The following is a 13,769-nucleotide window of genomic DNA, read 5'->3' as shown; positions in this document are numbered from 1 at the left end:
CAACCCTACCTCCTGGTGGTGCCTCACCTGTCGTTGTCGCCTGCAAACCTGACTCAGTCTCAGTACTGCAGCATCTTTGTCTTGACTCAGCCCTCTGGCTGTGTCACTGTCCATATTTTCCTCCTCGCGGGGTAAGGGTGGGGTGATGGGAAAATCTCCGTTCTAGAGTCTAGCCACTTCCGCAGTGGTGAGTGGGGGTGGGGGAGGCCCACCCATTACCCTGAGTCCTGGCCCAGGGATCCTGAAGCTAGCAGTATCCTGCTGCGTCTCCTTAACTTCTCACCTATGTTGCTTCAAATTCCCCGGGCCACAAGAATATCTCAAAACCCATGACTCTGTGTGGCCATCATGGCTAAAAGGTAGCTTTGATTATCATAGGGAGTGACAAATGCTGTCTGCTGCACTACACCAGTGCTGCCAATGACATAGCTGAAAGATTTCAGTGCTCATTGCCACATAGGAAACATATCTGTTTTTCGAAGACAATATTCCAGCTGCTACGGATTCATCAGATTAGTAAGAAAGGAGACTGACTGCCGTGTAGTCTTTGATGTTCTGTTGAACTTAATGAACGGTGAGCTTGAAGTTAAGCATGTTGACTGATGAACAAGGGCCTTAATTTCTGTGGGGACCTGTTTTAATATGTCACAAAAAGCTGACTCCTTAAAAAAGGCAGGTGGGGAGGAAACGGAGAACCATATTTTGGGACACCTAATGCATTAGTGGGCAGTGTTTTGCACAATTTGTGTTTTATTTTTGTAGTTACAACGTATTCACATCCACATAGCAATCCATATAATTATTTTAATACATTCACCAATGCATGATCTGGTAGATATTAGGCACGCTGGTTCTGATGCATCAAAAGTCTTAATATGGGGATCGTGCTCCCCCCCCCCCCCCAAGCATTGTGAAGTACTGTGGCTCATAGTTGTTAATACATCATGATTTATTTTAGTGTTTATAAGTGTGGTGTGTTGAGGACTGTGTTGGAATTGCAAGCTATTGCTTTAAGAGCAGGGGTGAGCGGAAATGTTCCCTGGATCTGCTTGCAGACTAGAGGGTTCTGTAGCAAAGTGTACAGGCAGAGGCAGTTTGCAGACAGACCGCTTAAAGCTGGGTGGAGTGAGCTGTGCCTCTCTGCCTTAGGATGCAGCCTGTTTTTCTCTCTCTGTTTTTGGGTTCGTGTATTATTGTTCTGAATTCTCAGAAGTAAAGTAGTGTTATGTTGCAACCTTCCAGCAAGAGAATTTGTTTTTTTTATTTTACTACTCTGTCTGTATGCCATGAAACATAACGATATGTAAATATTTAGTACCATAAACAGCATTTTTTTTTTAGGGAGACCTGAGGAAAGTCCTTCACTTGTTTATAAATTGTCTGTTCTATGGTTCTAAAGGAACAAAAAACATTCTAACCATGGCATTGTATTGGTCCCTTACTAGATGGAAATGGTAAAATTGTCAATAATAATAGAGAAGAGGCAGAAGTGTTCAATAAATAATTCTATTTTGTATTTGGGAAGAAGAAAGAAAATAGATTCATATCATAAGATGATAATGAAACACATTCCTTTCCAACGGTAACTCAGGAAGATGTTAAATAGCATCTACTAAAGTTAGACATTTTTAAATCTCCAGGTCTGGATAATTTGCATCTGAGCGTTTTAAAAGCACTGGCTGAGGAGCTAGTTGGACTGTTAATGTTGAATTTTCAATAAATCTTGGAACTTGACACACATTAGATTAAAGAGACTGGATTAAAATCTGGCTAATTGACAGGTTTCTAAATGGAGAATCATCAAGTGGTGTGGTTTTAGTGCAGTCCTTCAGGGATTGATTCTTAGCCCTACTCTAGTTAACATTTTTGTCAATGACCTGGAAGAAACCATAAAATTGTTACTGATAATTTTACAGATAAGCTTACAAAGGGAAGATTAAAGGGTTACTTGATCACAGTCTATGTGGATATCTACACAGCATTTTAAAGCCCGTGGGAGCGAAACTTCCAGCCCAGGTTGACAAACTCGAGTTAGCAGGGCTCACACTGGTGTTCTAAAAATAGCTGTGAAGACAGCACTTTGAAGTTGTGGTTTCGGCTGGAGTTGGGCTCTGAAGTCCCTCCTACTCCTTAGGCTTTAGAGCCTGAGCTGTAGCCTGAGCCACAACTTTCAAGTGCTGTCTATACAGCTATTTTTAGAGTGCTAATGCGAGCCCCCCTAGCTCAAATGTGTTGATCCAGGCTGGGAGGCTCACTCCCGTTGGCTCCAAAATACTGAGTAGGCATATCCTATAAGAGCCTACATGGGGAATAAAACTTTGATTGTGGGCTCTTCAATTTAGCAGACATAGCTATAACAAGATACAATGACTGAAAGGTGAATCTAGACAAATTCAGACTGGAAATAAGATGTATATTTTTAGCAGTGAGGGTCTTAGCCACTGGAACAACCTACCCAGGATGGTGGTGGATTCTCCATCACTGTACATTTTCAAATAACTTTGGATGTTTTTCTAAAAGAGACGACGACTTCAAACAGAAGTTGATTCAGAGAAGTCCTATGGCCTCTGTTATGCAGGAGGTCAGACTAGATGATTGCAATTGTCCCTTCTGGCATTTTCTATGACTCTATGAATGAATAACTCGTTTGCCTGTGCACAGAATGTATTTTTCTTTTTTGTATGGTTTGCTGTCTCACATGCCAGACTTTCTAATATAAGCTCTGATTTAACCTGCAAAAGTGTACACTTTCCTTGTACCATATTTTCTTGTACACATAGGGCATTTGCATGTGGAAACACGGTAAAATCCTGGCCCTGATACCAATGGGGATACAGAATATTTACATGGGCAAGTGTTTATATATTCACATGAAAAATTTGCATATATGTTTGTGTCAAGCATCTGAGATTTGAAATTTTGGCCCTTAAGGATATGGTTTCGGAGTGATCTATACAACTTATTCTTCCCACCTCAGTTTATCAATAATACTAGACATTCTGAAGGAACACATTTCCTCAATAATTTCAAATGAGAGAGATTCAGCTTTGGAAATGGCCAGCTAAATTGCATCAGATTAATTAAGCTTTTTCTTCTCAGGGTGGTCTGCATTGTGTGGGGAGCTGAGGGGGAGGAGGTCTGTGGGAGATAGAGAAGGGAAGTCAGAGCTCTACCACTATTCACTTTAAAGGCCACAGATCTTTTCTAATGCATCAAGTCCTCCGAGTAAGAATGCACGTATGTATTTGTCAGAACATATGATGTGACAATAGCTACATAAATAAAATTATGGCTTATTGTTTTGCACTTACATATGTTCTGTTCATAATACAAATAGTCACTACAAAGTAAACTATCCATGCAATTAAATTTCAAATGACTTTATAATCTCTAGTTGTAAGCTGCTAGATTTTTATATATACATTTTGGGAAAATTTAGATCCATAAAATAAATTCACTGTACCATGTACCATCTCAATAATATAAATAAATTCTTCAGAAACAAACATATAAATAAATAAAACTATTCTCCCAAAATAGCGACTAGTACATAAAATGTCAGCTGATATGAAATAAATAGTCTTCTTCAGAGACAGAACTATTGTATTCCATAATGAAAACATTGTGTTCTGACATTTTATGCCATTACACAAGACTGCTGGAAATAATTCAGTTAATTTCTGTAGCAATTAACCTTTTGCGTGATAGTTATTTAATTACATGCCCGTTTCCACAAGTTTAAGATTAATTAATAGAACCAAGTCTACTCTTCTAAAGCAAGTCATTGGACATACATCTCTAACCCGATATAACGCTGTCCTTGGAAGCCAAAAAATCTTACCACGTTATAGATGAAACCGAGTTATATTGAACTTGCTTTGATCCGCTGGAGTGCTCAGCCCCGCCCCCCCCCCCCCCGGAGCGCTGTTTTACCGTGTTATATCTGAATTCATGTTATATCGGGTCGTGTTATATCGGGGTAGTGTATTTACTTGCATTCAGGTTTTGATTTATTTTAAAGTACAAGAAAATGGCAATAATAAGTAATATTGCCATTTTGTTGAGAAATCTAAATTTTGTGAAATTAGGCTATGAATTTTTTTTTTTTTTAGTTTTCTGAAACTTCTGCTTATTGTCAATTTAAAGTAATTGCATTTAGAACCCAATCCAGCTCCTACAGAAGTGAATGGAAAAGCTCCTATTGACTTCAGGGGGAGTTGGATTGTACCTTAGGCCTTGACTACACTACAGATACGTGAACATAGGTTGCCTTGTGTTGACCTACTTGCGTTTTTGGCTATGCTCAAATTTGTCACCGGCTAACATAATGGCTTAGTTACAGCAAAGTTGTAAAACCAACTGCTGGAATGGTGTGAAGCTATGGCTGAGCTACTGAGGTCAATGCAGTGCAAGTGTAGACACTGCATGACCTATGTGGACACTAACAGTCCTTCAGCAGTTGTCCAACAATGCCCTATTCCCTGCAACAGTGACTGCTCAGGTCACAATTGGAAACTAAACTACCTTGGGGTCATGGAGACTGGAAGTCTCTCTCCATGTTAAAACTTCTCGTGTGTTTTTGAAATTCCTTTTACATATTGCCCAGTTGTACATCTAGGAATTCTCCCTTGCTGTGTGCAACTGCCCAACCAACCATGCCAGCTACATGCATTAGACATGCTCCGGCCTGGAGTAGAGATGAATTATTGGATCTCCTGGGATTGTGGGGAGAAGAGGTTGTGCAAGCACAGCTATAGACCAGCTGGAGAAACATGCACACCTATGAAAACATTGAACGGGAAATGCAGGCAAAGGGGTATGATAAGGATCATTTGGCAGCAGACATGCAAAACCCGTGGAAAAAAATGCAGAAATTGGGTTTGGTTTTGGCCTAATTGGCTTGTGAGTTGCTTGTTGGCTAGTTTTTTGGCTTGTAGCTTGTTGCTTGTTTGGCTTATAGCTTGTTGCTTCTTTTTTTTTTTTTTGATCGGCTCCCAGCAAGGGGGGATAAAGGGGGGAGAGAGTCAGGGGTGCACAGCAGGCCCCCCACAGTCCCAGACCGCACGCCGGGTGGATCTAGTCACATAGAGTGTTGGGGTTCTTAGGGATTGGCTTATTTTGGCCTTGTTTTGAAATGGGATTAGCTTGATTTTTGGCTTATTGTGAAAGTCGGGTTGCTTATTTACGGTGTGAAAGTTGGCAACTGTGATCCACAGTAGTGTCACATCAAACTAAGGAACTTTGTTAGGCATAAGGCAAGGTCAGGGAGGTCAAAAAACTTTCTGGTGCTGAGCCACAGACCTGCCGCTTTTACAACTGCCTGCCATACTTGATGGAGACCCCACCAACACCTTGCAGATCACCATGGATACCTTGGAGGAGCTCAAGACAGACACTCCTGCAGTGAGCAGGGAGAATATTGGGAGGGTGCGGTACACAAGCCATGCCATGAGCCAGGACCTGTTTGAGACTCCACCACAGTGTACCCAGTTCCACCAGCCGAGCATGGACCAGCCCATTGACAGGGAAGGAAACTCAGGTGAGTGTGTGCATGCAATTTTTCTTACAATGTTCAAATTTAAAGATGCCCCAGCCCATCCCCAAGTTAACAAGACACAGGTACTAACTTGTCATTATTTTACTCATGAGAGAAGATGTAGTGGTACAAAAACAGAGGTTGCATGTGCCTTTCGTTCCCCTGTTGGGTTAGGTGGGGATGGGGCATGCCGAGCAGTTTGTTTATGTACATAGGGATATACCTTGTATCCTCCTAAGGGATCTTAATAAAATTTTAGTGAAGATACTCTGCAATCTTCTTCCAACAGTTTCTAGGGTTGGCTGCCTTATGTTTTCTTCCATGGAGGACACTTTCCTATGTCATTCCATGATGAGTTCAGCAGGTACCATTGTAGTAAACAGGCTAGCAGCATACGGGCCTGGGCAGCGTCAGGCTGCCAATAGCAGCTCTCTTTGCTTTTTTTACCCTCGGGAGTGAGTTATCAGCCAAAAGCACCACTGCCTGTGGAAAACAGTGCCAATATTCATTGCCCTCTAGTATGTGTGAACTAGGGACTGAAATTGTATTGCTTCATGAAACTGAAATTCCTTCCCATGTCTTATTAAACATTTTTATGGGACGAAGGGAAGGGAGTTTTGAAACTTGTCTCCCTTTCCACTGTGACTGGAACGATACAATGATACATCTATCTGTTTTTATCAGCTACTGCTGTTGTGGCCTTAGGGGGTGCCCCTTCCACACCCGCAGAATGTTTAACCCAGAGGAGGAGAAAGAAGATGACTAGGGAGGACATGTTCAGGGAAATTCTACAAGCTACTGCTGCATCAGAGCATAAACAAAGGGCCTGAAGGCATGGAGAAGGAAAGAGCAGACAAGAGAGAGACCCAAGAGTCCCAGCAGGAAAAGAAGAGGGAGATGCACCAGGACATAATGGGTCTTCTCAAGGAGCAAACCAAATGCTCCAGACGCTGGTTGACCTACAAGTCTAAAAATCCCAGACTTCCTACCTTTGCAGTCTTTGGAGAACTCTACGGTAACAGCTCCCCACATCTCCCAGCATACCACATGACCTCCCTACTCCTACCATTCCATGTTTGTCTATGTGTGAAAAATACAAACTGGGGTGAAAACACAAAAACTGAGAGAGACAGAGGCAAAATGCAAGAAAGCCAAGTGTATGACCCTAGAAAACACCAGAGAGAGAGTGTGTATTTGGGGCTTGGGGTTGACTAAAGAGGATTGGGGCAATAAGCTAAAATAATATTCTTTTGTTTATGGTTCCTCCTGTGTTCAGAGAAGCAGAGACTTGTACATTCCTTGTAAATAAAATTGCATCAAAGAAAATACCAGACTCGATCATTAATTTCTACCCCCAACTGGAATATCCTCAGGGCCCCCAAATTTTGACAAGCCACCCACATTGAAAAGAAGCAACTAAATGACAGTCAGGGGTCCCATGTTAAGAAGTGGATTTTCCTTTTCATTTCAGAAGGTTGTACAGGAATCTTATAAAGAAATTACTTGTGGCACTCAGTCAATGGATCCAGTGTCATGAAGCTCTTGGCATTTAGAATTATTTTTCAATTACTACTGTGACTGTACTTCAAAGTTGACTGCATAAAATTGATTACAAATGGAATATGAAAGGGAGAACAACTGCAATGGGAAATCTAAGTAATATTTGTTAGTTGATTGAAAAATTTTATGTTATATAAAAACAGGCAAAACTATGCTATTCTCCAGCACAGCTCAAAAGATAATTGCAGGAACATTAGTAACCTCATGTAGTTGATGTCTCTTGGTAAAGATTACAGAGATGTAATATATCAGAGGGGTAGCCATGTTAGTCTGAATCTGTAAAAAGCAACAGAGGGTCCTGTGGCACCTTTAAGAGTAACAGAAGTATTGGGAGCATAAGCTTTCATGGGTAAGAACCTCACTTCTTCAGATGCAAGTGATGGAAATCTCCAGAGGCAGGTATAAATCAGTATGGAGATAATGAGGTTAGTTCAATCAGGGAGGGTGAGGTGCTCTGCTAGCAGTTGAGGTGTGAACACCAAGGGAGGAGAAACTGCTTCTGTAGTTGGATAGCCATTCCATTCACAGTCTTTGTTTAATCCTGATCTGATGGTGTCAAATTTGCAAATGAACTGGAGCTCAGCAGTTTCTCTTTGGAGTCTGGTCCTGAAGTTTTTTTGCTGTAAGATGGCTACCTTTACATCTGTTATTGTGGGGCCAGGGAAGTTGAAGTGTTCTCCTACAGGTTTTTGTATATTGCCATTCCTGATATTTGACTTGTGTCCATTTATCCTCTTGTGTAGTGACTGTCCAGTTTGGCCAATGTACATAGCAGAGGGGCATTGCTGGCACATGATGGCATATATAACGTTGGTGGACATGCAGGTGAATGAGCCGGTGATGATGTAGCTGATCTGGTTAGGCCCTGTGATGGTGTTGCTGGTGTAGATATGTGGGCAGAGAGTTGGCATCGAGGTTTGTTGCATGGGTTGGTTCCTGAGTTAGAGTTGTTATGGTGCGGTGTGTGGTTGCTGGTGAGAATATGCTTAAGGTTGGCGGGTTGTCTGTGGGCGAGGACTGGCCTGCCTCCCAAGGTCTGTGAAAGTGAGGGATCATTGTCCAGGATGGGTTGTAGATCACTGATGATGCGTTGGAGAGGTTTAAGATGAGGACTGTAGGTGATGGCCAGTGGAGTTCTGTTGGTTTCTTTTTTGGGCCTGTCTTGTAGCAGGAGGTTTCTGAGTACACGTCTGGCTCTGTTGATTTGTTTCTTTATTTCCTTGTGTGGGTATCGTAGTTTTGAGAATGCTTGGTGAAGATCTTGTAGGTGTTGGTCTCTGTCTGAGGGTTTCAAAGTAGCAGCCGTGTTAGTCTGTATCCACAAAAAGAACAGGAGTACTTGTGGCACCTTAGAGACTAGCAGATTTATTTCAGCATAGGCTTTCGTGGGCTACAGCCCACTTCATCAGATGCATAGAGTGAAACACACAGACAGAAGATATGTATACATACAGAGAACATGAAAAGGTGGAAGTACGCATACCAATTGTAAGAGGCCAATCAATTGAGATGAGCTATCAGTAGCAGCAGAGGAATAAACTTTTAAGTGATAATCGAGATGACCCATAGAAGGTGTGAGGAGAACTTAACATGGGGGAAAAAAAATTCAGTTAGTGTAATGACCCAACCATTCCCAGTCTCTGTTTAGACCTAAGTTAATTGTGTCTAATTTGCATATTAATTTGAGTTCAGCGGTCTCTCTTTGGAGTCTGTTTTTGTTTTTTTGTTGCAAAACTGACACCTTCAAGTCTGTCACTGAGTGATTAGAGAGGTTGAAGTGTTCTCCCACTGGTTTTTGAATGTTATGATTCCTGATGTCAGATTTGTGTCCATTTATTCTTTTGCGTAGAGACTGTCCAGTTTGGCCAATGTACATGGCAGAGGGGCATTGCTGGCACATGATGGCATATATCACGTTGGTAGATGTGCAGGTGAACGAGCCCCTGATGGTGTGGCTGATGTGGTTAGGTCCTATGATGGTGTCACTTGAATAGATATTGTGACAAAGTTCCTCCTCTATCTTGGTGGGTCCTGCGCTTATTGGCGGATTTTCTTGCCTCAGAGATTCACCATGTGGGTTGGGGAACAGCCCAGAGACCTTCCCCTCTGGGAGAACCCACAGTCCAGGTCAATTAGGAGGTTTGGGGGGAACCCGGGCGCGCCCTCTACTCCGGGTTCTAGCCCAGGGCCCTGTGGACTGCAGCTGTCTATAGTGCCTCCTGTAACAGCTACATGACAGCTACAACTCCCTGGGCTACTTCCCCATGGCTTCCTCCAAACACCTTCCTTATTCTCACCACAGGACCTTCCTCCTGGTGTCTGATAACGCTTGTGCTCCTCAGTCCTCCAGCAGCACACCCTCTCACTCTCAGCTCCTTGCGCCTCTTGCTCCCAGCTCCTCACACTCGCCCCACAAACTGGGGTGAGCTCCTTTTTAAAACCCAGGTGCCCTGATTAGCCTGCCTTAATTGATTCTAGCAGCTTCTTCTTAATTGGCTCCAGGTGTCCTAATTAGCCTGCCTCCCTTAACTGGTTCTAGCAGGTTCCTGATTACTCTAGTGCAGCCCCTGCTCTGGTCACTCAGGGAACAGAAAACTACTCATCCAGTGACCAGTATATTTGCCCTCTACCAGGCTCCTGTACCCCACTGGTCTGGGTCTGTCACAATATGTGGACAGAGCTGGCATCGGGCTTTCTTGCAAGGATAGGTTCCTGGGTTAGTGTTTTTGTTGTATGGTGTGTGGTTGCTGGTGAGTATTTGCTTAAGGTTGGGAGACTGTTGTAAGCGAGGACTGGTCTGTCTCCCAAGATCTGTGAGAGTGAGGGATCATCTTTCAGGATAGGTTGTAGATCTTTGATGCGCTGGAGAGGTTTCAGTTGGGGGCTGAAGGTGGCGGCTAGTGGCGTTCTGTTATTTTCTTTGTTGGGCCTGTCCTGTAGTAGGTGGCTTATGAGTACTCTTCTGGCTCTGTCAATCTGTTTTTTCACTTCAGCAGGTGGGTATTGTAGTTTTAAGAATGCTTGATAGAGATCTTGTAGGTGTTTATCTCTGTCTGAGGGATTGGAGATGTAATGGCAGTGAAGAAAGATTTAACACCTCATTTTGCACTCCCTTTGAAGTCAATGGGAGATCAATGTATGTAAGCCTTGCAAGATCCAGGTCTCAGTGCAGAAGAGCATTTAAGCACATACTTAATTTTAAGCATGTGTTGAAATTATTTGCTTAATCTGGAGCAGTACTTTATCTCAGAAAAAGAAATTTTAGGTTAGAATATGTTACAATTGTTATAATCCTAATAGAGCTCTCCTTGTGGATGCTCACCACATTACTATATTAGACCCAAACCTTGGATTCTGCCTGAGTTTAGGCTGCTAAATTGGGACAGAGTCCAGTCACTGTCATAAACTCTGTAGCTCTAGACACACTCTTGGCATGCAGATCCTCTAGCACTCCTTTCTCAGATATGGTACTCTGCAGGCCAACAGCACTGGTGCTGAAATTAATATTGCCTTCCCAAGCCTTTTCAGTAGCGATTGCATGCTCCTCAGAGTTCCACTGAAACCATGGACTCTCTGGATTTCTGTTTCATCCTTCAGAGAGTATGTGACAGTTAAACTAAGAGAGAGACAGCTATCACAAAACAATTCCTAAACACTTTACTCATAGACAAAGCACAAAAGATATATAGACCTATGGGAAAATAACCAATACCTGCATGGAAATTCCTGCTTCCAGTGTCCTCAAAACTCCAGAACCCTTTGTGTTTGGGTCCTTTTTTTTTCAGGGTCCCAGGATCCTCCTCTCTTCCTTCTTTTACCCAGTGTTGCCTTCTTGTTTGAGACAGTGAGAGAGTGCCCCTGCTAAAACCAAAACTTGCCCTTTTATAAAATTCTATGCCCCTCTGTGAGGTGACCTTCCAGAGCAGCTTCAAGTCTCTCTTCAGGTAATATGTTGCTTGTTGACAGCCCACCTGAAATCCAGATTGGGAAAACTTGTTCTAAGGTGCTTCCATTTGAATGGAAGATCATCCAGATTAAGAAATCTTGATGCTCACCATTGTTAACCTACAGCTAGTGGGCACACAGAGTTTCTGTTAAAGAACTCCTGGTTATCTCAGTCCATTATGGAGGTTAAGAGGCAAAAGTGAAGGCACAATGCAATATATAATCAAAATGGAGTTGCCCACCAATATAGACATGTGCAGACATACACTCATCTGTCACTACAATGTTGCCAACTTTTGTAATTTTCATTCCCAATCTTGCATTTTTTGGTGTTTTTCTTAAAACCCCCTCTTGGGGTCCATTGATTACATGAGAATGTCAGCTTTCATGTAAATAGAAAGTTGCTGAGAAAATCTTGAAAATGGGAACACTAAAGGCTCAGAAACCAGAAGGCAAATATAAAGTATGCCAACTTTATTATTTTTAAAATTTTATTATTTTAAAGCCAGTCATTTTATTTGGGGGCCTGATTCTTGATTTTTTTAATACTTGAGGTTGACAATACAGTACATAGCAAAGTCTATAGACCTACGCCTTGTGAGGCTGCAACATTATCGTTTTACTTAAATAACAGTGACTTAAGGAAAAAAGTGTGATTTTTTTTCTGTATGTAATTCAAAAGGAATAGTTTGGCTTTAAGACACTGTTTTTAAAAAAATCAGGCCAATAAAAAATGAGTGGTTTGGACCTTGGCCACTAAGAGACCAACCCTGCAAAGTGCTGAGTGTCTGCTGTAACATGCTGAATATCCTCAACTCACAATGAAGTTAGTAAAGTGAAAGGAAGCCACTGTCAGTTAAAATTTTGGGTGCTCTACACCTTACAGAGTTGAACCCTTAGTTGCTAAGGTTGACCCTAAAGACTTACCAGCAGTATGTTGGGGGGTGTCCAGTCCCACCTGCAGAAGTCCACAATTGTATTTGCAAATGCATGCACCTTGTATATTGGAGGGGCTCTGTTAGAGGCCCATTAAAAACCTGGCCCTCAATATCATAAAATCTCTCTCTCTCTCTTATATGTGTGTGTGTAAAAATATATGAAAATGAGACGGTACATTGAAAAATAACAATGAAAGAAGACAGAGACTGTACCCAGTTTGTAGTCTGGAAGGCAAACTTCTACAAGCTGTAGTCCTTATTTAAAGTTGTCCTGCACTGCAGCTATTTTGTTCTTTGTTCACCCAGGAATTGAGCATAACAAGCTGCAGTGGTCCTAGGTTGCGAGGGGACACAATTCTTCTCCATGCAAGCACCTTTTGCAGCCAGCTGACATCCGTGGATATAAGCTGGACAGGGGCTACTGATTTAGGGGTCATTGCTCTAGCAGAAGCTTCTTTAAGGTAAAACACTTAAAACTGCTCCCCTTCTCCACCTGCTTGCTTTACAGCAATAGGTATACATTCCTCCTGTGGATCTGTTTATCTGTGCAAAGTAATGAAAAAGATCAATTGTATTCATTGGGTGTGATTCACTTCTGTGCCAAAGCTCTGCTCAGTGTGGAGGAACTGAAGGGGGCCAGGAGTTGCATTCCAGCTCTGGCTCCCTGGTTCCCGGGTCAAGCCACAACCTTGGTGGAGTTAGGTTCTTCCTAGCAGCTCTAACTTGTGCCACTGATGTAACAAAAACAGAGCTCTGTCATGGACCCCTCCCTGCCTGGCTCCAAAAAGTCCCTGACTGCTCCTTGCATTGGGGGCGAGGGAGGAGACAGTAGGCACAGGGGCTGGAACCAGCACACTTGTATAATTTGGGAGTTCCTCTCAGATGGAATTTTTCTGCTGGACAGATATAGCCAGTTTCCAGCCCCTTTATGTCTCCTAAGCGTCAGAAGGGCAACAAGACAAATAAAATCGTGGTGTAACTTCTTTGAAGCTGATGGAGTTAAACTAGGGATGATTTTTTTAAATATAGAGAAATAACTGTTATTTTACATTTCAGCCTCCAGGGCCTTTCTGCTAATGGATGCCAGCTGACAGATGATGCTATAAATGCCTTGGTTGAAAAGCATGGGAAAAGGTAATTCATAGTCATACAATGATCCTGCACTGAGATATTAGCATTTTGTGGTGGGTATGCTATTATTCTTTGGCTTGTTAATGGCTAACAGTTGTTTCTCTTCTGGCAACCTACTTTTAATAAAGGTGCAACACACAGGAGTGCTAGTAAAGAGACTGGTCCTAGTCACTTGACATGGGTCAGAGTTAAGAATGGTTATTTCCCTTGTATCTATTCACTACAGTGGCTCACCTACCTTTCTTGCACTTCCTGCTATGCTCATCCTGAAAAACCAAAATGCTACCTTAACTCTGACCATATTTATATGGTATATGTTCAAACCACCTGAACACAATGCACCAACATATAACCAATCACAACATATGTAAAAATACCTGAACATATAACCAATAATCTTACTTTTAGTTTAGTTAGACTTAAGACTGCTTGGGTATTTTCTTTTTTTCAAGATAAGGGTGGAAATTTATGAGCTGTAAGGAATGTAAGGGAGGTAACTAGGGTTGAGATGGGGAACTGATGGATGGAGCATGAAAGAGAGACTGAACAACTGAACTGTTTCTTTGTGTGCTTTATAGAATTTGTGTTGGTTTATACAAGGTCTAACAACCTTAACTCAAAGCTAACAAAGTTTTGTTGTGTGAAAATATGTATTGGGC

The 13,769-nt window shown here is 42.2% G+C and overlaps 1 protein-coding gene across 4 annotated transcripts in view; it reads left to right on the top strand.

The window, feature by feature from the left end:
* Positions 1-13,769, top strand: part of LOC101945119 (uncharacterized) — a 110,379-nt gene that overhangs the window by 59,203 nt on the left and 37,407 nt on the right. For all 4 annotated transcript variants that reach the window (XM_065549449.1, XM_065549446.1, XM_065549447.1 and 1 more), the window contains 2 exons: positions 12,286-12,440; positions 13,036-13,113. In XM_065549449.1, coding sequence (XP_065405521.1) covers positions 12,286-12,440; positions 13,036-13,113 — 233 coding nt within the window. The remainder of the gene's footprint in view (positions 1-12,285; positions 12,441-13,035; positions 13,114-13,769) is intronic.

Source organism: Chrysemys picta, chromosome 6 (assembly GCF_011386835.1).
Source record: "Chrysemys picta bellii isolate R12L10 chromosome 6, ASM1138683v2, whole genome shotgun sequence".
Lineage (NCBI taxonomy): Eukaryota > Metazoa > Chordata > Testudines > Emydidae > Chrysemys > Chrysemys picta.
Note: the sequence above shows the minus strand (reverse complement) of the source record. Positions and strands in the feature narration are given on the sequence as shown.